The sequence below is a fragment of the Somniosus microcephalus genome, chromosome 8 (genome assembly GCF_052327205.1).
Source record: "Somniosus microcephalus isolate GS21.2 chromosome 8, FLI_Smic_1.0, whole genome shotgun sequence".
NCBI lineage: Eukaryota > Metazoa > Chordata > Chondrichthyes > Squaliformes > Somniosidae > Somniosus > Somniosus microcephalus.
Genome location: NC_140994.1, coordinates 40871067 through 40898916, shown reverse-complemented (window position 1 = coordinate 40898916; position 27850 = coordinate 40871067). Strand labels below are relative to the sequence as shown.

The window sequence follows — 27850 nt, the reverse complement described above, 5'->3', positions numbered from 1 at the left end:
ACGGGTGCAGTGAGCAAACAGAAAATTTAATTTGAAACGTGAGATGGCTACTATATTAGGAAACATTGGTGATTTTGATGAAAATGTGGAGCAATGGAGCGCTTATACGGAACGTTTTGACTATTTTGTATTGGCGAATGCGGTGGCAAATGAAAAGGTCATGCCTACCTTTTTGAGTGTAATCGGGCCGAAGACATTCAATTTACTTCGCAGCCTCGTGCAGCCAGATAAGCCAGGAACTAAAACATATAAGCAACTAGTGGAAATTCTTGGAGCACGTTTTTCACCAAAACCTCTGGTTATTGCTGAGAGATTTAGATTTCACAAACGGAATCAAGAGGAGGGGGAATCAGTGACGATGTTTATTGCTGTTTTAAAAAGGTTGTCGGAACACTGCCAGTTCAAGGAGGTGCTGAATGACACCATTAGAGACAGACTTGTGTGTGGTCTGCAAAATGCAGCCACACAGAAGCGCCTTCTTACTGAGGACAACCTTACTCTTGAAAAGGCCATTGAAGTTAGTGTCTCCATGGAGATGGCGGAAAAGGAGGCTCACCAGTTGAGTTCAACAGGGAGAGTTCACAAGGTGTCGTCTGAGCCTAAAGGTGCGCGGAACGGCACATGTTACCGTTGTGGGAAAACGGGCTAATGTCTGCTGGTGTACGGAGCTGGAATGCCGAAATTGTGGCAAAAAGGGTCACATTGAACGCGCCTGTAGAGGTAAAAAAAAGAACAGACAGAGCTGGGAAGCATGGAAGCAAAATGTCTGTATTTGGACAAGAGAGGAAAAAGAGTGTTCATTCAGTGCAGTATGATGGAACAAGCAAAACAGAGGGGAGCGACACCTCTGAGGAGGAAGAGGTGCACATACTGAAGGTTGCAGGTGATTCAAATGGCTACTGGGTGTCACCACTGGTGGAGGGACAATCAGTGCGGATGGAGGTGGACACAGGCGCGGCTGTGTCCCTTGTTTCAGACACTGTCTACAACAAAATGCTAAAGCATCTTACCCTTCAGCCAACAAACATTGTGCTAAAGACGTATACCGGCGAACCTGTGGCCATGAGAGGCGTCATTGAGGTGACAGTTAAATTGAACGGACAGACTGCAAAACTGCCACTATATGTGGTAAAGGGAAATTACCCATCGCTACTGGGATGTGCGTGGCTAGAGAAAATCACGCTGGACTGGCCTGCAGTCCGCATGATGTCAAAAGGGGAGTCAGGTCTGACTGCAGTGTTAAACAAACATGCAGAACTCGTCAATGGGGAACTTGGGAGCATGAAAAAGATCAGCGTGAGACTGGACATTAAACCTGACAGCAAGCCGAAGTTTCACAAAGCCCGACCTGTACCCTATGCAATTAGGCCAAAAGTTGAGGCTAACTTGGAGGCCTTAGTCGAGAATGGAGTCCTGGTGCCTGTGAGCGTGAGCAAATGGGCCACACCCATTGTTCCTGTCCTGAAAAAGGATGGATCTGTTCGAATCTGCAGGGATTTTAAAGTGACTATTAACCCAGTGCTGTCTGCAGAACAGTACCCCCTTCCTCTCATTGATGATCTTTTTACGGGCCTGGCCGGAGGGCAAAAGTTCAGCAAAATAGACTTATGCCAGGCTTATCTACAAATGCATGTCGATGACAAATCAAAGGAGCTGCTGACAATTGTGACACACAAGGGGCTATACAGGTACTGCCGCCTTCCGTTTGGAATTACGTCGGCCCCTGCTCTATTCCAAAGGGCAATGGATCAGATTTTGAGTGGACTGCCAGGAGTCCAGTGCTACCTGGACGACATCCTTGTCACTGGGACAAATGAGGATCATCTTCTGAACTTGGATGCGACACTACAACGACTGAAAGAGTACGGACTCAGAGTTCGTAAAGACAAATGTGAATTCTTTCAGTCTTCAGTTGAGTACCTGGGGCATGTGATTGATGCTACTGGCCTGCATAAGGCGCCGTCAAAGGTCAAGGCGATCATGGAGGCCCCAGCACCCCAGAATGTGAGCCAGTTACGTTCATTTCTGGGGCTACTTAACTACTATGGGAAGTTTATTCCAGACTTAGCAACATTGCTGAAGCCATTACATCAGTTGCTATGTCAAGGCAAAACATGGAAATGGACTGAACTGTGCAACGAAGCTTTCGCCCAAGCAAAGAAAGCATTGCTGAAATTGGAGGTCCTGACACACTTCGACCCAAAGCTACCCATGCAGCTAGCATGTGATGCATCACCATATGGTGTGGGAGCAGTCATATCCCACATCATGCCTTCAGGTGAAGAGAAACCTATCGCCTTCACATCACGCACCTTGAACAAGGCCGAGAGTAACTATGCGCAGATCGAGCGCGAGGCCTTGGGAATCGTTTTTGGAATTCGAAAATTTCATCAGTACCTGTTTGGGAGAAGGTTCACACTCCTGACGGACCACCGTCCATTGACTTCAATCTTCGGGCCCCACACCAGAATTCCGTCTCTCGCTGCAAGCAGGATGCAAAGGTGGGCTTTACTGTTGTCAGAACACACATACGACATCAGATATCGCAAATCAGACTTGCACGGCAACGCAGACGGTCTCTCAAGGCTACCCTTGCCTGTTACTCCCCCAGAGCCTCGTCAGATAGACATATTCTACTTTAGACAAGTGGAGGGAGCACCTGTCACTGCAGTTCAGGTGCGAAGGTACACCCGCAACGATCCAGTCCTGTCTGAGGTAATGGACGATGTCATTCGAGGGAGAGCTATAGGAGATTCTCCTAGTTTGAAACCTTACGTTTCAAAAAGAAATGAGCTCTCCGTCCAGGCAGGTTGTCTTCTTTGGGGATGCCGTGTCATCATTCTGCCATCTCTGAGAGAACCTATACTGCAACAACTTCATACAGGCCACAGTGGGATGGTTCGGATGAAGGAAATGGCAAGAAGCTACTTCTGGTGGCCAGGACTCGATGGGAATATTGAGGAGAAAGCCAAAACATGTTCCCCATGTCAAAGGGTCCAGAATGTTCCACAGCTGGCAACCCTACACCCCTGGGATTGGCCTGCAGAAGTGTGGCAGCAAGTACATGTGGACTTCGCCGGTCCTTTCGAAGAGAAGATGTTTATGGTGGTTGTGGACGCTCGTAGCAAGTGGCCGGAGGTCGCTGTGATGAGGTCTACCACGGCAGAGAAAACAATTGAGAAACTTGGTGAGATGTTCAGCCGTTATGGCTCACCAGAACAACTCGTAAGTGACAACGGTCCACAATTTGTATCACAGGAGTTTGCAACCTTCCTGCATGTGAATGGTGTCCAACACATCAGGTCTGCGCCCTATCATCCCTCTACTAACGGCCAGACAGAAAGGTTTGTGCAAACTTTGAAGCACGCCTTGAAGGCATCGCAAGGTCAGGGCTCAATCCACCAACGTCTGAACAGCTTCCTGTTGTCCTACAGGAACGAGCCGCATGCCACAACCAAAACTTCCCCCGCTTCGCTCATGATGAAGAGGCAGTTGCGGACAAGTTTTGACTTACTCAAACCTCCAAGGGCAGAACAGGTTGTCCATTGTCAACAACAAGCTCAAGTTGAAAAGAGAGAGAAAAGAGCCAAGGAGAGACGGTTTCATCCAGGAGAGCACGTCCTAGCTCAAAACTACAACACTGGACCGAAATGGGTTCCTGCTACGGTGATCGCGCAGACGGGCCCTGTGTCTTACACGGTTGAGACTGCTGAGGACGTCGTCTGGAGAAGACACACAGATCAACTGTTGCTAGGAGCAGAGACAGCCACAGAGGCTCCAATGGCTGGTTGGCCTGAACTGTTTCCGGATGATACCGCAAACCAGCATCCCTTGCCACAGTGCTCTTCTCCAACACAGGAAGTCATAGAGACTGTTCCACCTGTGCAAACTCCTGACTTTCGACTGACACAGGCACCTTCTCCATCCAGGCCTGTGTCAATGCCTACTGCTGTGGAAGCCAGCGATGACCGCCGGTATCCTGTCAGAGAGCGGCGGCCTCCAAGACGCTTGGATCTGTAGGCTTAGTGACTTACCCACAAGACTGGGACAGAATAAACCCCAGGGTAAAGTCAGGGTTTGAGGCAGTCTACCTCTACCCTAGGTTCGTTGAGTGCATTGAAAGTAACTTACCTGTTGAGGAATAATGTGGACCTTCCATTTAAGAGGGGAGGAATATGTTATGTATTGTGTGTTCTATTGTGTATTCTCCTCCCACCTGTGGTGGCGCTGTCACAGGAGATAAATGGTTGGGTGTTCTCTGTTAAGTTTAGCTCTCTTTGTTCGGAACTTTCCAGAACTTCCTTTCCTTCCAATAAAGCACTTCATGTTTGAATCTCTGAGTTCTGAGTCCTAAATTGTGTCTAGGTAGAAAGGTACCGACACAACAGCTGCTGGTAAGCACTTTTGTGTGGCCATCAGGTGAGGATAGTGTCATCCGCAGTTGAATAATCTGCCAGCACTCACTGCATAAACTCACACATGAATAATAACCACTTGGGCAAGGTTCCAGATGGCTGCTATCACCCATGGTACTATACGCCAGTCCAAAGATGTGCGGGTTAGGTTGATTGGCTATGATAAATTGACCCTTAGTGTTAGGGGGATTAAATACGTGGGGTTACGGGGATAGGGTGGGATATGTGTTGGTGTAGGGGTTACGGGGATCGGGTGGGATATGTGTCGGTGCAGGCTCGATGGGCCGAAATGGCCTCTATCTGCACTGTGGGGTGTCTGTGATTCTGTGAAGTCAGGGGCGAAAAAGGGAGACATTTGAAGGGAGAAATTGGCAGTTTATTGTTCCATATGGTATATTCTTCAAAAATGGATAATAATTTCACTATTCAGTGCAATAATAATTCACAGCAGTGACAAAAACTAGACAATGAATAGACTGAGGTGATTTACAGGAATATAACTGGTCCCAACTTGGTTATGGGTCAGGCCACAAGTTCACATACAAACCAGAAATAATGAACATTCTCATTTCCGTCATTTATACCATCACCCTGTCATTTTGCATTATTTGCAGAAAATATTTTTGCTTCACATGGTTGGTGAACAATAGCTGTAGCAGCATAAATCAACTGTGCAGGACTGGAGGCTTCTGTGGGTTGTGTTATGCCAGAAATGCGATACTTTGGAAGACTGATATTGGCAACACCACATCTTTCTGAAGGCCCAGGTGAAGAGGGGGAAGACCAGGGCTGTAATCTTCTGTCCTCCACTGAGAGCACGCCATCCTCATGAACCCAAGCCCCTCTGACTTAACACCTATGTTATTTGACTGACCTGTTCCAGGCACCAGCTCAGAGATTGGCACCGGGGGAGGGGGAGCTAGTTAAAGGAAGTTCGGAAAGCTCACTGAGTGAGACACAAAGCACGTGGGACCCATAAGAGTGGCAAATAGGGAAGGTGGTGGCCAATTCATCACAGAGTCTGAGTAGAAGACGGCCAAGGACTTCAGAGTTCTGGGATCCAAACCTCAAGTGTTCTTGCCTCAAAAGACCAACAACACGAGAGGCACATGAGTGCTCTGAGGACGATGTCCCCTGATTTAAGACATCTCATAGAAAGTGGCTGCAAAGTCTACAGCTCTGATTTGTGGCAACACCATGGAGGTGTTGTTTGGTCTGCAGGAACTGATACAGCAAAAGGCAGCTGGATCCATGTCTGCAGTAGATCCTCAGTTAAGAGGCAGCCAGGGACCATTCTTGTCAGCATGACTGAAGCTGTGCTGGCATTAGGGGACATATTGGAGGGCACCTTTAATCATGCCTTCCATTCCTTGGCAACTTCAGTGAGTCAGGGCTTCCAGGATTTAGTGGCGGCCATCATACCAGCCACCCAACTAATAACTGGGGTCGGAGATTCCGGGCCAAATGGAAGGGTGGCGCTTGTAGTCCAAGTGCCTGATGATGCTGTCTCTCAGGAGAGCAGAACACGTCAGGACTCTGGCCTTCTCCCTAAGAGCACCATACCAATGGAATCTAGCAGGCAAGAGTAGGCTACCCAGGGACTTCCTCCAGAGACACAGCCAACAGTAGCTCCATGACAGGAGCCAAATACCATTAGTCAAGGGTTACCCTGGCCCATGGCCCTTCTGCCCAGCATCAGAAGCCCACCACTTCCTGGCCCTCAGGCCACTGTTAGAAGCAGCACTAGAATAGGTGATAGAAAGGCACGTCTAGTCACCAGGAGGACACACAGTGTTAGGAAACAGTAAAGCAAGTTATTTATGAAGGCTGCTTTTTACATTGCTTTCCATAGGGACTGCACCTTGATGTATTCAGAAGGCTTGTGTGCTCCTATGACCCTGAGAGCTCTGCTTGTGGGAGTATAACTTCTGATGGGGCCACCCAAGTCAGGCAGATTCAAAGATGGTACTCTTGGGAGCATTGTGAGCCACTTTAAAGATCTGTCCACATAAAAATGCCTTTTTCAGGTCTCACTGAGAAAAAGTCAAAATAATTGCGAGGAAACTCACAAGAAAGCTGCAGAAATCCAAAAAAGGAGTTTGGGGACACCAGTGCTCAAACTCCTGAGCTACATCAAGATCAGGTGATGGAGGCTGTGCATTGGTGGCATTAAAGCAGGAAACTGGCGTCAGCTGTGCCATTGGATGCGGCAGAGCTGTGGAAGTGAGCAGTACAGAGTTTCATCAGGCAGATGGTGGAAGCGGTCAAAAGAACGAGTCAGGTGGCAAAAAGTGGCAGAAATCATTTACATGCAAGTTTCCTTTCTAAAAATGAGCATGTTTGTACACCATATTTATGGCGAAAAATACAAGGAAATTCCAGGCCAATATCTTACCTATTGACAGTGACTTCAAGACATGCTTCTTAAAGCTGCCACAGTTGACTCATAAAAGAACACCATTAAGTCAGTGTCACTGACGTCTCTGATCAAATGTTTATATGAGCTTTTAATAGAAACTTGACGCAACTGTGTAATTAAAAGCCTTGCATCTGGCATGCAAAAATGTGCAGCACAGAACATTCTGATTAGCTCAAATGTCTTTGAAACTAACAACCTAGCTAATCAAAAGCCACTATCTAACAGAATGTCACTATTTTCACCCTTTTGAAAAATGTTACTATCTATAGTATATTAAAATTCTTGTGCCTGCACGCATTTCCTGTCTACAAAACCTCACTTCCCATTGACATATTTTTATCACATTTTATATCAACTTTTCCCATTATAAATTACTATGCTCATGTTTGTAATGGAAACTGCCTGTGTAAACCATGTTGCATTGTAAGTATACCTCGTGCCAGTGGTGCCTTTACTCCACTTCAGCTTTACATCTCCCAACTCCAGCCTGTACTGCAGAGAAACCTCGGTGTTGCAACCAGCTCTACTTCTCTGTTTCCTACATTGCTTGTCAGTTTTGCTACTTAGCTCATAATAATACGAAATCATAATATTTTATTAAAATAAGGATGGAATGTTGCCTTGGAGATGGATTTACATCTGCATGCAGTGGCCCAATTACCTCCTAACCCTCTTGGCAACACTTGGCCTTAGCTCCCCATGTGCAACACCATGGGAGATCAACTAGTATATATTAAAGGGTTTTCAGGTCGAATTTCCATTGTTTCCGCGAGGCAACCCAGTTGGAATCGGCCGAACCGAAGCAAAAGGTTGGGGAATTTGAAACGTAAGTGAGTTACAGCCAAAACTACTTATGCTCGTTTTTTCCGCGTTCTTTTACACTGGTTCAAGATTCAATTCACCTGAATCAGGCCCCGCCCACAAAAGTGGTCTCACCCCCAGGTCAAAATTGCAAGAATTCGCCAATTGCGCTGGTTCGGGGAAGCTCTTCAAATTGCGTTCATTTTCTTAGGCGCACAGGAACTAGTAGGCACGTTTTAAAAGTTTTTTTCATATCAAAAAATATTTAATTTACTAAGAAATTGACTATTAAATGATTCAGTATAGTTTTTTTAAAGTCATTTTCAGTGATTTATAATCAGGTTACTCACAGGTGAGGACTGGACACCCTTATTAAAAAATGCCTATTTTTTCTGATAAACTCATTTTCAGCTGTATTAATAAAACTGTACCAGGTTAAAACTTTTAAATACATCAAGGGATACTTTTTAATGGAAAGATAAAAAAGGAAACAATTCTGTTCTATTACGCCTGATTGTGCTGGTTCATGGAAGATTTTACGTTTGTGATTATGGAAATGAATTTTAGCGGAAACTTGAACTGTAACCTACCCAGTGCAATTTCAAGCGCATTTTAGCCGCCATTTCCTGATTGCGCCCACAGCGGAAACTCTGCCCCTTAAGTGTGTGCACTTCCTATAACATCACAATTTTGTCATCACACCTTGTTGATTGGCTCGAAGCAAAACAGCAGCAGAACTGAAGAGGTAGTAAGCATATGAATCAAAAGTTAGGAAACTAACTAAAAAACTACCAATGAGAAATTACTAAGGACTTATGAAAATAGCCATTCCTGAATGGCCAGTCAGAAGAACATACCAATAAAAGAAAGGAAAAGGTAAATCAATCAAATCACTCAAAACACTTTTTGGAAAAAAAAATGAGGGCCTCATTTTTCTTCTCATTAACTGAAATTTCTAATGCCAAAATAAGGTTTATAATCAAATTTTTACAGAGGTCATGGTCTATGCTTCCAGCCACAGCTGCCATTCTCTGTACCCTCACTCCCTGACCACTCCCAAAATACCATCAGCATGGCATCCAGACCCTTTCTCCATTGAGTGTTCCCAAGCCCCAGTTTCCCCAAAGTGTTTCCTGATCATTCACACCCCAGCCGCCGAATGATTCTGGGCCCATCTCCCACCTCAGAATTGCCTTCTGTTCCATTCCTGTATAGCTTGTATTGCTCAACTGGGTCCATTATTTTTCAGCGCTCCACATATGTGTAATCTCAGTCCTCTACTTTCCCCACACACCACATGAATTTCAGATCGCTGCACATGTGCCGTCATTCTCTGCTTCAAGGTGTCTTCACGGATGGCCATTGGCATTTTGCATTTTTATAGTTAGATCAAGATTTTGTCTTTAAGATAAACATATGGGCATATAATAAGAAGTAATGGGAAATGGTCTTGGTGTATTAGAAATTTTATATAATAGTATTAATGAGAAGTGGTTTGCCATCATTGGAATTCTATATAGCAGGAGCAACTTGGAAGAAGTGTGATACTTTAGAATGCTAAGCTTCATTCTGAATTGTGCTTGGACCAGGTGTGGGTTTATGTACTCGATTATACATGGAACTTAAATGAGTGATCATGAAACTGCCCTGTACTTTATGGATTTGGGTAAAACCCAACAATAGCTATGCTATGCATTCAGATAGTGACAAAATGCAAAGATGGTTATAAATGAGAGTTTAAAAAAAAACACTAGTTAAATACACAACATTATTTTTATTTTTAATTTGTTCGTGGGTTGTGTGTGACACTGGCAAGGCCACATTTATTGCCCATCCCTAGTTGTTCTGAGAAAGTAGTGCTGAATCTTCTTGAGTAGTGATTGTAAGACTGAGCCACTGGATAGGCCACTTTAGAGGGTATAAGAATCAACCACACAGTGTGAACTAGAATCACATGTAAGCCAGACCAGGTCGAGGTGGCACAACCCCTGAAGATTAGTGAACCAGCTGGGTTTCTACAACAATGCAGCAACATTTAGAAAAAAAATTCTGGTGCAAATTACCAGATTTATTGAATTCAATTTCATAACTAGCCATGGTAAGATTTGAACTTCTCACTTCCAGATTTACTAGTACAGTACCATAGCCATGACTCAGCTCATCCATGCTTTTGTTAACTTCACACTCAACTATTCCAATGCTCTGGCCTTCCATCTTCTGTCCTCTCTAAATTTGAGGTCATCCAAACTTCTGCTGCCTGTATCTTAACTTGCACCAAGTCCCGTTCACCCATCACCCCTGTACTCACTGACCTGCATTAGCTTCCGGTCCACAAAATGCCTCAATTTTAAAATTCTCATCCTCATGTTCAAATGCCTCACCCCTCCCAACCTCTCTAACCTCCTTCAGCCCTAGAATCCTCCAAGTACTCTATGTTTTTCCAACTCTGGCCTCTTGTGCATCTCCCACTTCCTTCACCCCACCATTGGTGGCCGTGCCTTCAGCCTTCTAGGCTCTGGATTTCCCTCCCCAAACCTCTATGCCTCTCCTCCTCTCTCTCCTCCTTTAAGATGCTGCTTAAAACCTACCTCTTTGACCAAGCATTTGGTCACCTGTCCTAATGTTTCCTTCTTTGGCTCAGTGTCAATTTTGTCTGATTAAACTCCTGTGAATCGCCTTGGGTTGTTAGTATTACATTAATGGTGCTATATAATGATGTAAGTTGTTCTTGTTGACGCTACTATACCCCTTAATGTATCATCTGCTAGATCTAAAAGTTTGATTACTAAAATTAATTCTACATTTAATCATCAAGAAATACCCAAAAGTCTTTAGCTAACCCACGGGAATGAATTGCGCTCATGACCCCGTGTAGTGAAAGCACAAACATTTTCTTTTTGAATGTACTTACAATGTGATGACAAACAGCGACCACAACAGTTCTTTTTCCCCAATGTATTTTGAAGAATGTTTCTCTATTATCTACACTGCGTAAATGTTAGTATCCTATAACAGTGAGATGATAGTAAAATATATTTAAATAAGTTGGAAATTGAAGTAAATGATAAAGAATAGAAGGGGGAAAAATTCGGTATCACCCCATTTGAGGCGCCATTATCGGCCGTGCGCAAAGTTTAGCGCCTGGCGCTAATTATCGCCTCCGACGGCAAACTTGGCTTTTATCGCTCATGGAGGTGATTGGAGCGCTAAATCAGGCGATTCACACCTGTCTTAAGGCGCAAAGGCTGAGGAGCGAGGCGCTACCTCAGAGCGCTGGTGAAGCTCATGTGATGTCAGTCAGCAATGGAACACAGACACACTGGCGCCGGCCAGTTCTTAAAGGGGAGTTCTGACGAAAGGTCATCGACCTGAAACGTTAACTCTGTTTCTCTCTTCACAGATGCTGCTTGACCTGCTGAGTTTCTTCAGCATTTTCTGTTTTTATCTTAAAGGGGAGGGTTGATTTTGCACTCCATCCACATCCTGCTCATTGCAGCCTTAAATCTCAGCCTGGAGAGACCTGTACATCAAATCTGTTGGAAAGAACAATGGAGAGACCCAGGGAAAGAGCTCAGAGTGCAGCCCCCACAATCTCTTCTAAATCGATACAAGGAAGGGCAAATCAAAATGAACCTGCAAAGTGCTGCTCAGTACCCAAAACTCCTTCACACAGCATTGAATCTCTCCAGAAGTCTCTCTCTCTCTCTCTCTCAGAATGCGTGGTGCAAAAATGTCACCAACAAAATAAGGCAGGAAGCGGTCGCCTTTAAATAGCGCTCCCCCAGTCCCTTTCTGACTGCAAAACGCTCCCCTCAACCTGTCGTTGCTAGCGGCAGGCGGTAAGGCAGGGGGCACCACTCAAAATCCGGTCCGGGGCGCTACCGGGGCTTTGCGCACTCGACTGACGTCATGATCTGCCGACGCAGGAGATTGTGGCGGTAGTGTTTAGCGCCACCACAAAATGTCTAGTTAATTTTACAAGCAGCACAAACATCGTCACGCCCGGGCGCTAGTTGCTTTGTGCCCCATTAGCGCCCTTTTAAGGCACTAGCGGGAGGCGCAAAGCAACCAAATTTTTCCAATGTTAGAAGAGCATGGAACTTTAATTTGATTTCAATTAAACATTGTTATGATAATTGGCCAGATAATTATCGGACAACTGTGTTTTAAAATAAAAGTCATGTTTTCTTTAAAGGTATGAACGACTTCAGTTACCTGCACACAAACTGCTTTGAAATATCTATGTATGTGGGCTGCGACAAATTCCCTCATGAGAGTGAACTACCAGAGCAGTGGGAAAACAACCGAGAATCCCTGCTTGTTTTCATGGAACAGGTACATTATAGAAGAAGATTCATTCTTTATACTATCCTCCTCTACAATTAACACCTGGAAGGGACCAACTATTTCTGGGTAGAAGATATATGCCATTCTATTGCAAGACAAACTAGACTACAGTGTGAGTGATAGAAGTGGGCAAAAAAAATGTGAGGTTGATTATCACTTTAGGAGCGATCGATTGACAGCGAAGAGGCGGTGGCGATTTTGAGTCCCTGGCCTCATTGAGGTGCGAGGTGCCAAACTTTCCTCTTGACGTAGACCACGGGATTAAGTCTGGCCAATATTGGGCTGCTACGCCTGGTAGTAAGGTAAGTGTGGGAGAGGGGTCGCAATCACAGAGTAGGATAGGGGAGAGGTCCCAGGGTGGCCTACTCCTGCTCCTCCGGGCCCCACAAATATAATTTTAAACTTACCCTTGCTGGGCCTGTTCAGTTCTATCACCCGTGCAACTAATCAGAGCATGCATGGCATGCTCTCCAACCAATTGCGACCTAAAATGTCAATCAGGATCACAATTTACATCGTAAAAGAAACCAACAGCCTGAAACAGGCAGTAGCTTTGTGGTAGACCCCTTTCAAAATGGCAGCGGCTGCATTGTAGGGGTTAATGGGGCTGTACGGCTAACAACCCCATTTTGAGGCCGTTGCCGCCCCATTAATGCCAGGCGTGACAAATTAAAAGCACCCACTGTCACTTTGAATTCATAAAGGTTTTGCAGACTTGGATGCATCGGCAAAATATCGATATAAATAAAAGATGAGCAGGATAAAGCAACATGTGGAATATGTCAAAATGAGGTTTCTTTGAAATTTGAAGCCATGTTTTCATTTATTTTAGTCCATCAATTGGCTAAGATTTAATCATGTGTAGGGTATGTTATACCTGCTCCTGTTAGGGACACAACAAGCACACAGACAGAAAAGTGATCTGCAGTTGTAAGCCATTTCAGGTCTCATTATAGCAAATAATACAGATGTGATAACTGTGGTGGCTATAATTGTATTCCCTGGATGGAAGAAGACTGTTGCTCACTACGACTGTCTGCCTGGCGGCAATATACTCATGTTAGTGCTATTACTGCTTCAATTTCTGTGATGTGTCACCACCCTCATCTGTTGCACTTGGCATACCTGCTGACACTTCTCCCATCTATGGTAAGCTTAGTGCCCTCTCTGTGAATAATTAACTTTCTCTTCATTCTTCTGTGCTGTGCTCAGTGACATCAAAAGATGATGCAAGGAGCCAAAGTGGAAGCTACAATGGGTCCTTCTGTTTGATTGTCACTGAGTCAGAGCTGGTACTTTGGTATGCTGGAATGGTGTTGATAATAAGCTTAGCAGAAAGAGGTTCAGTACCCGGAGGACTTAGTGTTGAAGCAGCAAGGATGTACAACTTTATTCATACTAAAAGTGAGCTGAATTAGCCTGTCCAAGTTAATTGTCAACGAACTGACTTTTACCCGATTTATGTTATTTTTGGGTCCAGGTTCTTATTTCCTTTTTTAAAATGACAGCACGCTTATTTACAGCACCAAAAGGTCAGGGGTATAGAATCAGTGAGCGTTTCTTCACGAGTGATGCACTCTGAGAGCAAAATGTAAAAAAAAAAGTCTGCTGCTCTTCATAACAGGCACTCTAAACCACCATCTCTCACAGCCAACCCATACAGAGCACACAGTCCCAATTCCAATATCACCACTTTGCTACCATTAGTGATGCAGATCAGGACTTAAATGCATCAATAGCGATGGATATGCAGACCCCCATTCCAAAACCTAGGACAGTTTAAATGGTGGAGTCAGGTAGCCCACTTCAAATCACCGATAGAAGATGGAGAAGCCCACACCCAGGTTTCTCCGCAAATTCCATCTTGAACTGGGTGATTTTTCCATTCTCCACCCTGGGGGGAACAAGATCTCCCTCCACCTGTCCACTGCCCCACCAGGGCTTCCAAAGCAGCGTCTGAGAAACAAGGGGCAATATCTTCAGGTCGAGCAGCTAATATCTCTGTTCAGAAGTGTTTCATTCCTTCTACAGCCAGAGTGCACCTCCCCTTTAAGAGGTGCTGGCTGCCATTAAATGGCACCAGGGATGACTGATTTCCAGCTCCCCCAAACAGCCGTACAGCCAATGAATAGAGCGGGTAGCACTGGCTGCATGCCTGACTCATTCAAATGAGGTCCCAGCAGAAATGTAACTTGCAGAGTGCGACCATGCCAACAGCCGCATGCCCCAGCCCCTTAGCGCCCGTTTTCTGGCACGATCCAGTTCCTAGGCCACTGAAATCATTGTTTTCAATTTGTTCTACACTTAAACATTTTTTTAAAAAGGCACTTTTAGAGATAATGGCCTAGAAATTCATGTCGGGCGGTGGCACGAAACGAGCAGTATCAGATCAGCCGCCCGTTATGAGCAGCGTCTGATACTCAGTTCCAATGACTGCAACGGAATTGAATATCAGGTGCTGCGTGTACTGGGGCGGCCGATCCAATGCCGCCATTTTGTGCCACTACCAAGCTGAATTTCTAGGCCAATACCTTTTAGAAGTAAAAAAAATTCAGTTGAATTGAGAGATGTCATATTAAATGTGATTTTACTGAATTTTATGCTTAAATGCAATTTGTGAAAAATAATTTCAGTTAATCGGCTTACATTTATTTACAAGATTAAGCTACACAGCATTTTGCTTCAGTAGTTTTGGCATCAGATTCCAAAAAACTGCTTTCTACATATCATCTTACTGTCTGTATATTTATCACCATTTATAAATATATAAATACAAAATGCACATGATAGGTTAGTAAAATTATAACCAACCTGTGAATAAAATATGTTTCTCTGTCGTTGATTCTGACACCTGAATCTGCTTAACTCTTTAGGTAATGAAAATTCCTTTCAAAATACGCACAATTTCAATGACTTAACATAAAAAATTACAAATTTCTAATGCTTTAAAGTAGAGAAATGTATCTGCGATGAAGCATTTCTCCATTTTTAGTATTCTCATGAATAAATGGGAAAATATGAAGCTTTTATGTATTTTTCATGTTGATGTGGTACAAAACAATCCAGCAGTAATTCTCAAAGGAAAGTGGATTTGTGATAATGGCATAAACAAAGGAAATGACCGTAAAATAACACAAGACATTTCCCCCATTTATGTGGACAAGATTACAATGATGAGTAATCCCTTGCAATACCTTAAGGACATTTTTTCATCATGGTAAAACTATAGCTGTTACTTTATCTTCCATACTCCTGCCCTGCATATAAATCAGTGCATTTACATGCAGTGGAGGTGCTGACCTATTTTTCACAACATTATAATATTCTGGTAAAACCTTAGGTAGATGCTAGTGTTGACTTTTCCCGCTAAGATTGTTTTTGTGTCTAGAAAACTGTTAATATTCATGTGTAAATATTTTGCTGTGCTAAATTAGGGTAACTTTTATTTTGGAGGCTTGAACTTTGGACATCTGGCCTAGGCTCAATCCACACTTTAGGATTCCACAGAGCTTTCCTGATCTCCAACTGTAACTTCAGCAGAAGTTCAGCAGAACCCCTGAAGAAATCACATAAATGGCCACTTACATCGCTTCTCCAGGGCTTCTGCTGATCTTCCATGGCATTACTGTGGGAAATCGGGAGAAGCCCCACACAAATTCCAAATGCTTATCTCTTTTATTTGCTGTCAAGGTCCTACTTACAGCGACACCTCCACTTCAGCAGCCATCAAACGGGAGGCTGGGTGTGAGCTGCTCTATCATTTGCTGGAGAATTGGGTTTCCTTTCACTTCATTTTTGCCTGTCACTTCTTAGCCCTCTCCCTCATCAGTCTTGGAAAAGGCTACCAATAAGTGGAAGTACTTTTTAATTTAGCCTTTAAAAGTCTGCATGGATTTTTGTCCCCCTTGTCTGACTCTTCCCTGCAATTGTTTGCATCCCCTTGAATCTCACTTCCATACTCCCTTCACTTGTGCTCCCACAACCAGTGTGCTCTCCACCCATGTCCAAATCTCTGCCTCAGTCTACATGTAATTATGACAATGACTCTCCACCCATGTCCAAATCTCTGCCTCAGCCTACATGTGATTATGACAATGAGCTGACAGTGGAAGCTTGCATTGCATACGGCACACTTTACTTCATGTGGGCTTAACTCCATTTCTAACCATTTGGTAGTAAACTGCACCCGTGTTGGACAATCCACCCTCGTATCTTTTCAGGTACATATGCGCCGTTTGACTGTGTTGCTGCTGGCTTCGCAGCAACTTGATCCAAGTGCAGTTAACTGTGTGGCTAAGATACATTGGCCCCCATCACAAAGTGCTAAACATTCTGCCACAACACAAAATACGTGTGAGGAATTCCAGGAGATCTGTTACAGAGTGAATTAACCTTTTGGCACTTAGTAATTGTAATAGCTGTAAGATTTGCAAATACAGGAGACTTACGTTTTTATATTTGTGTATTTCAGTCTCAGTTTTTTTCCCTAATCAGGTCCATAGGGGTATCAAAGGTATAGTGCAAGATAAACAAGGAAGAGGAATTCCAAATGCTGTTATATCTGTTGAAGGTATAAATCATGATGTTACAACAGGTAAGAAAAGATCTTTTTCTCTCAACAAAATTAGACTGAAATGTACGAATTATAGTGTAGGTGCACACTATGCAAGAAATATTGGGCTTGATTCTTCTCTTTGTGGTGGGTAGCGGCAGATACTTTGGTATGAAGGAAACTTACTTATGGAATATGACTATTAGTTGTCACTAAAGATGATCAACTCAATCATTTGAATCTTTTTTCCAAGGTGTCATTCAACTGGACAGACACATGTCAGAAACTACAATTGCTCAATTTCAATTAATTCGACAAAGAACAGACTTTCCATTAGATATTCCTCTCCGTTTTTGGATAGCTACATTTAAATTATGGGAAAGGCGACACCTTTCCTGATAATAGAGCTCTCCAGCAGCTAATTAGGTCATCTACTCAAGAGCTTGTTAAGCACTCTGTTGGTCTGCTTCTTTGCCAGCGTTCCTTTATGGTTGGCATCAGAGTTTGAATTGAAAACACCAATACAGCTACTATACCAAATGTGAATCCTTTTGTCTGTGCTCAGTATCTGGCAAAGTATCTAGGCTGACTAGTTTTTCTACATAATTGTACTTCATCATTTTAACAAATTTAAAACTCAGGTTCCCATTTGCAAACAGTAGTGTATCAGAATCAGGTGAGAAGGATCATTTCACAATCCTGCACTCCCACTGGGTATCTTCCCAGAGAGTGCTCATCAGAGAATCAAGGCTACAATGGCCCAGATTTTCCCCTCAGCGGCGAAGGAGAGAGAGTTTTCGCAGGCTTGTCAGCGGAGATTTCTACAAATCCCATGTCTGATCCATTGCAGCGCCCCCTCTTCGGGGAGAGGCATAAGGGAGAAACTTCTAAAAAATCTGCAACATTGATTTTCTTCTGGGGGAATGAGACTCCGCATTTATTAAATTATTTTTTCAGGGCCGGAGAGGTTGTTCAGCAGTAATTATCACTTATTATGCCATTATAAACTCACTTCTGAATGCAATAGCCCTAACGTTTCCAGCTGTTTTATAGTGCAAGACTCGGGGCTAATTATACTTAGTTCATGCCATTACTGTGATTTCAGTGCCGAGTCTATCGGTGAGGACTGCAACAGCACACCCTGTGTAAGAGCAGGGTATCTCTGACAGTAACTTCTGGATTTCCATGTTTAACTGTGCATGTGTGGACACCAGAAGTTGCTGTCAGATTTATGCTGTAATAATGGCAAGCACTGTTAGCCTCACCATTATTATTATAGCAAAACCCGGGCCCACATCTCTCACGTGAGCTCCCTCCAAGCGCAGCTCCCCACTGGGAGTGCAGGGTTGTGTAATACGCTCGGAAGTGTACTCATCAACCTGAAACGTGAACTTACCAGGGTTGATTCGTCTTGTAGAGTAGCCTCATGCCCGCAGCAGAAAAGCACAGAATCCAGTGGATAGGTCAAAGCACAATGCATTCGGCAATCCCATAAGTTTATAGAGTCTTGAGACCATGCTAATAGCTCTCTTTGGCCCCATAAGGATTGGGGGGAGGAGGTGGGCTAAATTGTCTAGATATTGCCAGGTTTTCAGGGTAGCAGGCTATCCTGATCTGGAACCAACCAGTGGGTCCCACATCTCCCCTTGTGGTGGCCGGTACTCTCATACGCCTTCAGTGTGCCAATGCAGCCTTCGTTCGCCTGAGGAAGAGAGTGTTTGAAGACCAGGACCTCAAACCCGGCACTAAGCTCATGGTCTACAGAGCAGCAGTGATACCCGCCCTGCTGTATGCCTCAGAGGCATGGACCATGTACAGCAGGCACCTCAAAGCACTGGAGAGGTACCAACAACGCTGCCTCCACAAGATCCTGCAAATCCATTGGCAGGATAGGCGCACCAACGTCAGTGTTCTTGCTCAGGCTAACATCCCCAGCATCAAAGCTTTGACCACGCTCAATCAGCTCCGATGGATGGGTCACATTGTCCTCATGCCTGATACGAGACTCCCAAAAGAAGCGCTCTACTCAGAGCTCCGGTACTGCAAGAGAGCCCCAGGTGGGCAGAGGAAACGCTGCAAGGACACCCTCAAAGCCTCCTTGAAAAAGTGTAACAGCCCCACCGACACCTGGGAATCACTGGCCCAAGACCGCACAAAGTGGAGGAGAAGCATCCGGGAAGGCGCCGAACACCTCGAGTCTCTTCGCCGGGAGCAAGCGGAAGCCAAGCGCAGGTAGCGCAAGGAGCGCATGTCAACCCAAGCACCCCACCCACCCGCCCCTTCAACCACCGTCTGCCCCACCTGTGACAGAGACTGTAGGTCCCGCATTGGACTCATCAGTCACCTGCGAACTAATTTTTAATGTGGAAGCAAGACATCCTTGGTTCCGAGGGACTGCCTAAGAAGAAGACTTGGTAAACATCTGGTATTAACTGAGGCTTATACAGGAAACTCTCTTATTACTGGCACCTAAATAACCAGAAATCTCTCTTAACCGGCAAAATTCAGGAGTAGGTTCAGGTAAGTTTTACTTCATATTAGTGGCCGTGTAACTGGGGTTCCTGGATTTGTGGCCGTGTAACCGGGGTTCCTGCACGCAACAGGGACGCCTGGATCTGTGGCCGTGTACGGGGCTCTCATACCTTAGTAAGTATACCTCTCTGTAATCCGGACTTTTTGATCAACCGGCACCACGCCGGTCACGTCGGTGCCGGATAAAAAAGAGTTTCCTGTATTGAGTTGTATTTCAGGCTGGAGCTTGCTCGCTCCTTTCCCCCCTCAGAAGGGGAGAATTAAAATTCCTTCCAAGTACTTTTCAAGGCATTGACCTTCTTGGGATATAAACTGACTGATTTGGAAATTGGAGGAAACTGAAATGATCTCAGGAAATAAAAGTATCCTGAAAGGTTAAATAAATCATAAGACGTCTGGGGAAATTATGGCAAAACGTGAATCCATTCCTTATTCACATAGATCTGACATGTAAGGCCAAAAGAAAACGAAAATGAGGGAAAATCAGAAAAACTGAAAGTTAAATCTCCCAAGATGATCCTAAATCAAATTATTTATATATATATATATATTTGAAATCTAGTTAATTAACATGCATTGTTTTAAGTTAAAATCAAACTGATGAATGTATAGAAAATTTACTGTGTACACTGTATATTGGAGAGCCCTGAAGATAAAGAGGCCTAAAAATGGTGGGTTGACAAAGAGGGAATTCTTCTAATAAAAGCTGAAGCGGAATATAGTCAATTCCTGTCATGAGTAAAGCACAATGGTTTCAACAAGAAAGATGTCTTAGCTGGCATTGACCAATATAAGAGTAACAGGTTGGTTAAACTGAAGAAAAAACCCAAGGTGTATGCGCTAGCCACTTTAACCATTAAACAAAATATATAATATAATAAAAAGAAATTAAACTTTCAATACTGTAACAGATTTTGGAGAGCAATCAAAAAATTGTTGTGTTGTTAATCAAGCGGCAGTTGTCTTCCAATTCAAGTCAGATCGTAAAATGGAGTGCAGTGTGACAGATAAAGCTGCCGGTATAGCAAATGAGCTCTGGCGTTTAATCCTGTTGGTGCATCTTTTGTTGCAGCGACTGATGGAGACTACTGGCGTCTCTTGAATCCTGGTGAGTACAAAGTCACTGCCAAGGCTGAAGGTTACTCGAGTGCAACCCGAAACTGTGAGGTGGGATACGACATGGGAGCAACGCAGTGTCATTTTATTTTGGCCCGAACGAATCTGGCAAGAATTAAAGAGATAATGGAGAAGTTTGGGAAGCAGCCAATCAATCTGCCGCTCAAACGGTTCAGGCGGGTTCGACACAGACGTCGCCAGTTATAGGAATTCCTCGTCGAGAAAATTACCAAAAAAAGACCTTTCTAAATGAACACATTTTAAGATATTTTATATAAAATAACAACAAACATCCCCAATTCATTTAAAGTAACAAGATGCAATCTGTGTTTATATTATTTGTGGGCACATCATTCAGTTCATTATTTTAATATATAACATATGCGACTTTCACACTATTCAGCACTTTTCTGCATGATTTAGTTAGAAAACTTGCCACACTGTTGCCTACATATAAAGATAAGATTTTAATAGTACTATTTTTGGAAGCACTGGTCACTACTAACAGATGCTGCATTGATATTATTCATGTATCTCGAAAGGTTGTACCTTCAAATGTTCTCTAACTATTGGGAGTGTTTAGTTTACTGCAGTGTTATGAGTTGTACTGTAATAAATGGAATACGAGCATACACAATTGACGAGCAGGGAAGGACTAGCTGGTCCATCAAGCCTACCCCACGCCATGATGGCTGGACCATGATGGCTAAACACTTCTTCCTTCCCCTAACCTCCCCCTACCCCCATCCCCACACCTCACACCTCCCCCGCAGCCTAATTTCTTGGGAGAGGCAAAACAACCAGTAAAGCCCAGGGCCAATAAGGGAAAAAATACTCTGTAAAATTCCTCTCTGACCCCCCTCAGGCGATCGAAACAGTCTCAGTGCTCACATGGACCAACTGTTACCTATAAAGACACTTAGCTTCTATATGATGCGATCTCTGCCCTAGTCAGGAACCAGTCCAGCTCCCTCTTGAAGATGTACAGAGAGTCAGCATCCAGCTCATCAGCTCGCAATGTATTCCTAGGGCTCAGAATTGTCTGGGAAAAGAAGAACTGCCTAATATCCAGTCTATTCTTATCATACATAGTTTAAACTCATGTACCCTGGTCCTCCTCAATTTGTTAACCTGGAATAATCTATCAATAGGGACGCTATCCAGCCCTTTAATTCTTTTATAGACCTCTATCAGATCACCTCTAAGTCTATGCTGCTCTAAAGTAAATAGGCCAAGGTCCTTGAGTCTATCGGAGTAGCTGAGCTTCTTAAAGCTAGAAATCATTCTTGTAGCTGTCCTCTGGACCTTTTCCAAGGCCATTATATCACCCACCATGTGGGGGGAACGAAACTGAGTGCAGTACTCTAGATGGGGTCTGACCAGCGACCTGTATATATTCAAAATGGTGTCTTTTGATTTATACTGAATGGTTCTATTACTACAACCCAATACCTTGTTAGCTTTAGCTACAGTTTCTCTGCATTGGTCGTGAACCTTCAGTGATCTGTGCACAATAACACCAAGATCGTTTTCTCTCTCGACTTCTTTCAGTATTGTTCCCTGTAAATGATACGTCTATTCTGTGTTGGCCCAACCAACATGCATGACACTAAATTTATCTAAATTAAATGCCATTTGCCAATGTGTGACCCACCCCACTAGAACATCTAAATCTTTTTGGATTTGATTGCACTCCCTCACCGTCTTAACCCTTGCACAGATTTTGGTGTCATCTGCAAACCTACTTACCATACTTCCACCACCACTGTCCAGGTCATTAATAAAGACCGTGAAGAGTAGCAGGCTTCGGACCGATCCCTGGGGGCCACCACTAGTAGCACGTCTCCAAAGCTGAACCACATCCGTTAACTACAACATTTTGGCTGTGGGATTGGAGCTAATTCCTAATCAAGCATTTTGAATTTCTACTGATATCATAAGATTTCATTATTTCTTTGATAAGGTACCTAGTGTGAGGTATCTTATCAAAGACTTTCTGAAAGTCCAAGAAGACAATGTCTACTGGATTTCCCTCATCCACGACCCTAGTGACTTCCTCAAAAAACTCTTATCAAATGGGTCTGCTGTGTTTTTGAATCTATTTGAGGCTAGTACAGTACCTCCCTATTAACTTGCAGCTGGTGTGTTCAAGTTAAGTCTGACAACTTTACTAAATAAACATAAGTTGCTTAGGGGGACAGCCTGAGAGATGCTTTCGTCCCCATTTGCACAAGGATGGTTAGGGAGAATCTACAAGAAAATGTTGCACCAGTAAAATGCAGCCTGTATCTACCAAGTGCCCAATATGTTAGAACAGCAGTTTACTTGTTCATAGTGACTCAAGGGTGCATAGCAGCAAAGTACCCCACAGGCAAATGGCCACCGTGATGCTGATTCTGATTTGACAGTAAGTGATTGTTGGCATTAGGGTTCTATTAGAATAGACTCAGACACTATTCCCAACAGTACTATATTCAGAGTTGCTTCTATTATAGTTTTTGCCTTTCTTTCTGGCCTGCATGTTCTTCCAGTAACCAGTCTGCACTGGTTCACTGAGTATACACTCTCACTGTCCTGGCCTTTTCTTACATTCCACATGACATATAGTCACATATCATAAATAAATAACTCTACAGCAATGTGCTCAGATAGGAACCAATCCTATGTTACCTGAAGCACTAACTTAGGGTGCATTTACACTGCAGCTATTAGCCTGAGATCAGTAGCTGCAGTACGTGCCCTAGACAGGCAGAACCACATTTACGTTGTCTAACTCCTGCCAGTCTCGCCCAAAAGGCAGGTCTGTGCAGGCCTGGATACAAGTGTGGGCAAAGCTCTCTTCAACAGTTTAAAAATGTAAACATTTAAGCAAGGCGCGGAGAATCCCCACACTTTAAACATTTAAATTGAGATTAGGTGTGTTTACAAAGTGCCTGGGGGTCCAACAGATTCAAACTCCGTGTAGCGTGAGACTACTTCACTACTTCAAGACGTCTCACACGGTTTCACACTGGAGCCAGGTTGGGGCCTGACTCTGAACTTAGACTGCCAGTGTGAAGCAGAAATCGCTTTGCATCCTTAATGAACTGCAACTTAATGAGTGTATTGTATTGGAGTTACTATTCCCCATGGATGAATATTTTGGTAATAATATCGAAATAACCATGTTTCTGTTAAGCGTAGTGAAAAAGTGGGAATTGCTTTGGATCTGGAGCCGCTCCACTGCCATAAGTTCACTGTTCGTGCAGCAAAAGCCCTGTTTACTGAGGCAATTCCTGGCCTTTGTTGCACATTCTACACAATTACTGTTACACTATCAGCAAGGAAATCAGAAACCTGTTTTGATCTCTCATTCTTATGCTACTTCTCTAAAGGCTGTAGAGAATTGCGCCAAGTGCCTAACTTGGAAAAAATAAAGGAAGCATCAGTTTACATTTAAAATGAAACTTCAAAACCTTATTGACCAATTTGAACAGCTGAGGCATCACAGTTTAAAAGAGTTACTCATGAATTTCAGTTCAAACGCTATTTCAGTCATTCTAATACAAAATTGATTTGAACTGTGGTAAAATGGAAAGAGCCAACAAGGGAAAGTTCTAAACAGTTTGTGGTTTCATGTAAATGATGAAAGCATATCAACTTACATGGACTCACAATATTATTTTATTGGTTCTGGGCATATACTATGTCATTTTAATCTGTTAAACAATCGTTATCAGTGGGTCCGTCCAAATACCAAATTCCAGTTTCTAATTAGATTCAGTCAAAACAGATAATCTTTTGATTTCAAAAGTGAGACTGTCGCCCATAAATAAATCAATGCTGCAATAAATTTGATAAATTTGAAACAATAAAAAGATAACATGAAATGGTCACAGAAAATAGGGGTGCAGCAGAAAACTGTTAGTTGCGGATTGGCTTCCCGTTATACACCTGCCTACGCCTAAACTGAAAATTACCCCCATTGAATGTTGTTTGCTGCACATTTATTTTGTTATTCAGATCAATCAAAAGGATGTCCCACTTAATCACATTTCTATGGATTACATAGAAACATAGAAGATAGGAGCAGGAGTAGGCCATTCGGCCCTTCGAGCCTGCTCCGCCATTCAACGAGATCATGGCTGATCATCCAAACCCTAGCACCCGGTCCCTACACCGACAGCCATCCCACCCAAGCCCTATCCCCGTAACCCCGTGTATTTAATCCCCCCTAACACTAAGGGCCAATTTTTAATTTTTTTTTATCATGGCCAATCAACCTAACCCACACATCTTTGGACTGTGGGAGGAAACTGGAGCACCTGGAGGAAACCCACGCAAACACGGGGAGAATGTGCAAATTCCACACAGACAGTCACCCGAGGCCGGATTTGAACCCGGGTCCCTGGCGCTGTGAGGCAACAGTGCTAACCACTATTCCACCGTGCCACCCACGGATTGGAGTCCCTTTTCAATTCCACGAAAAACAGATGGCTGGCACCTCAGTTGCCCTATTAACACTAAGGGGTCGATTTTGTCGAACCTGTCGGGAAGAAGGCGGGACTTCCCTTTTCGGGTTTCTGACCCGCCTACTTCGCCGTCCGGCCAATCCGCGCGATTTTCCTTGATTGACCTTGTTGAGCCCGCCCAGCAGGCTCAGCAGGCCGATTAAGGGCCACCCGGCAACAGGTGACGTCACAGACTGAAATTTCATCTGTCAGGATTTCTGACAGATGAAATACCAGTGTTTTACAGCTGTTTGAAGCTGTTAAACACTGACAGTCTGATTTCTAAGATGAGTCCTTCTGCGCAGACTCATTTAGAAATCTCAGCAGCACTAAAAGCTGAAGGCTGTCACTTTTAACAGATCGCAGCTGTTCAGCTTTCAGTGCTGGCTGAGTGCTGCGCTCCCAATGGCTACAGGAAGAAAGGCTGTTAAGGTAAGTAAAGGTAAGTAAAAGTTCTTTACACACTTTAGACACACCAAACACACTTACCTTTACACTCATGCACCCATCACTCACCTGAGTGCCGACATCGCGACCCCTCCAACTCCTTCAACCCGACGGCCCGCTGCTCTAACCTGGCGTGGTTTGGAGCCGTCGGGAAACCCACACGAAACCCCTCAAAATGGGGATTAGGCTAAAAACTGCCTGTTAACTACCTGTTAACAGTCAGTTAATTGGCACTAATCCCTTCCCGCCTGGTTTTGGCGGGTCCCAGTGCGGGGCAGGTACACGCCACCCCTGAAACTTACGCGGGGCGGGGTTTTGGGCGGGATGGTGTCGGGACCCCCAAAGTCGGGATTACGCCCCCCCCCCCCCCACACGCCTGAAACCCCGCCTGATGGCTCCCCGAAAATCTAGCCCTAAGACTCACCGGATACAATTTCAGGCAGAAGTTGAAGATCGCCCCCTACCTGTCAAATTAAGAACATTTTATATGTTGATGGATCTTTTATGACTTTGCTCATGGTGTGTTTTAGGATTGGCTATTTTAAAATGTGGGCACACTAAATTCTGACAGCAATAGCCTCTCCCACTTCCAGTAGAAGCATAAATGCCCCCATAACTCCAGTTCTCTCACTCTCTTCTCCCCACAACAGGGTCTTCATCTCTTCTCCACCCCCCCTTGAACTGGGTATTCCTTCTTCAACTAGTTATCTCTCTGCACCCATGACAGTATATCTCTCCCTCTCTTTTAACAATGCCACTACCCCAAGATGGTATCATTTTCTTTTTATCTCTTGATCTTTGCCTTCCACTACCAGTTACCAAGAGGGTCTCTCTCCCATTTCCATAGCAACATCTGTCACCCTGTTCTCTCCCCGCCAGTGCCTGTCTCTCTGCCTTTCTGTCTGTTTTCTTCCTACTCCCTGTGCCATAGCATACTAAAATACATAAATAAAGCCAGGACTCTTGTAGATGTATATCATTGGTTTTATGAAGAAAGAGGAACTTTTCTTTGTGCACAAGTTGGAATCACCGCCTTGCATTTTGTATAGTGGGATGTGAGGAACTGCAATGGCAGGTGCATCTGGAAGAGCTTTTTTGGTGGAATATGATAGGGTAGAATTGTTTTTGGTCGATGTGCTTCGGGCAAAATTCTAATTAGGGAGCAAGCTTTTGCACAGTATTCTTGGTGATTAGCAAAAGTATAACCAAGATAACTAATTAGAAGGAGAAAAACACAGAGACGTAACCAAGGAGGTTAATACAGATACAAGAAATGTTATTATAAAGGTATTCAAAATAAATGTTCAATGGATAAAATTTGAGTTATTTGAATTATTTTGTCAGTAACTTTGATTTTAAATATTCAAATTTTCAAGACATCACAAAATTTTAGATTTATGTTTCACAAATAGAAATGTGGACATTTGATGGAGACTGGGACCAGCTAAAGGTAACGGTGTTTTCAGGCTAGCTCTAAACCCAAAATGGTATTATTTCCCTTCAGTGAAGTGTCCCTTAAAAATCAGTTCAATTTATGGTATTGTCACGACTATAATGAAATGTATGGTAGAAGGGTCAATTTAAAGCTGAAAGGACAATATTGAGTTTGTGTGCAAAAAGAAAATTTAGCAGTATTTTGTCACGTCACTTTGAGTGTTTTAAGTATTGTTTACAACCAATGTTACGTTCCCATGTGGCAAGTAATGAAAGTGTAAATTAAACATTTATGTAGTCATGGCTGAGGTTCTAAATATGGCCTTGGAAAATAGTACCTTTCTTATTCCTGCATAATTATATAAAAAATTTTATATGTTTGGTGTACACTCGGATTTATGGTGGAAATTGTAAGCTGAATATCCATAACGTTTTTGTACTTAACCTGCTAGAATGACTGTAACTTGTTCATTCTGTATTAATTTGTCACTTTGTGCTAATTTGTTAACTTGCAGTCATCTGAACTCTATAAGTGTTCTTGCACTTTAATAAAGCATTATAACATATCAGTTTGCCACTGTTGCTGCATTGATTCAGTAATATTGATAATGAGCTGATGGATGATAGTCTTGGCCCCATTTTCGTCCATTTTCCTACAGCTAACCATTGTTGCCTGGGTCTGAGAGCACTTTTAACCTTTTATCTGTAACTCTTTGTATGTTCCATAGAATTTTTCAACCTCCCCCGCACCCCCACCTCCCCCCCCCCACATCTTACATTTAAAGAGTAATCCTTGTTTAAAGGGCTGTTCTGTAGAGCACAGCAGCCTGACCTTCCATAGAGATAGATGCTGTGCATTGATATCAGACATTGGAGCTCCATGTGTGTTTCCACTAGGAGCCTTTTAGTTCCACATAATGTGTGTGGCAGTTACAGATCGATGGGGAAAATGCATTTCAAATGTAACAGGGGCTCTGGTGTCATCTCTGTTTTCTGTAATAGTTCTACAACCAGAAATTTATAACCATGTGGAAACATTTATATGTATTTCGTTTGTAATAAGATCATTCTGATAACTGAATTGTTTTAAGCTGAAGTGCCCTAAAATGGAACTTTTTATTTATGAAGTACACATCCCGTCCAACTCACTTTTTATGCAACTACGTTCAAATTACTTTAAAAAAATGATACAATCCTTATGATATTTTCAAAGTAGGTATTCTCTGGTGAATTATGGTATGGTAGTGCCGTGGTTATGTTATTGGACTAGTAATTCAGAGTCCTGGATTAATAACCC

At 43.5% G+C, this 27850-nt stretch overlaps 1 protein-coding gene across 1 annotated transcript in view; it reads left to right on the top strand.

The window, feature by feature from the left end:
* LOC147113478 (inactive carboxypeptidase-like protein X2) overlaps positions 1–27116 on the top strand; it is a 294748-nt gene extending 267632 nt beyond the window's left edge. Inside the window, exons 12-14 of the mRNA XM_085994619.1 lie at positions 11831–11970; positions 16477–16576; positions 20139–27116. Coding sequence (XP_085850745.1) covers positions 11831–11970; positions 16477–16576; positions 20139–20389 — 491 coding nt within the window. The 3' untranslated portion in view covers positions 20390–27116. The remainder of the gene's footprint in view (positions 1–11830; positions 11971–16476; positions 16577–20138) is intronic.
* The last annotated feature ends 734 nt before the right edge of the window (positions 27117–27850 follow it).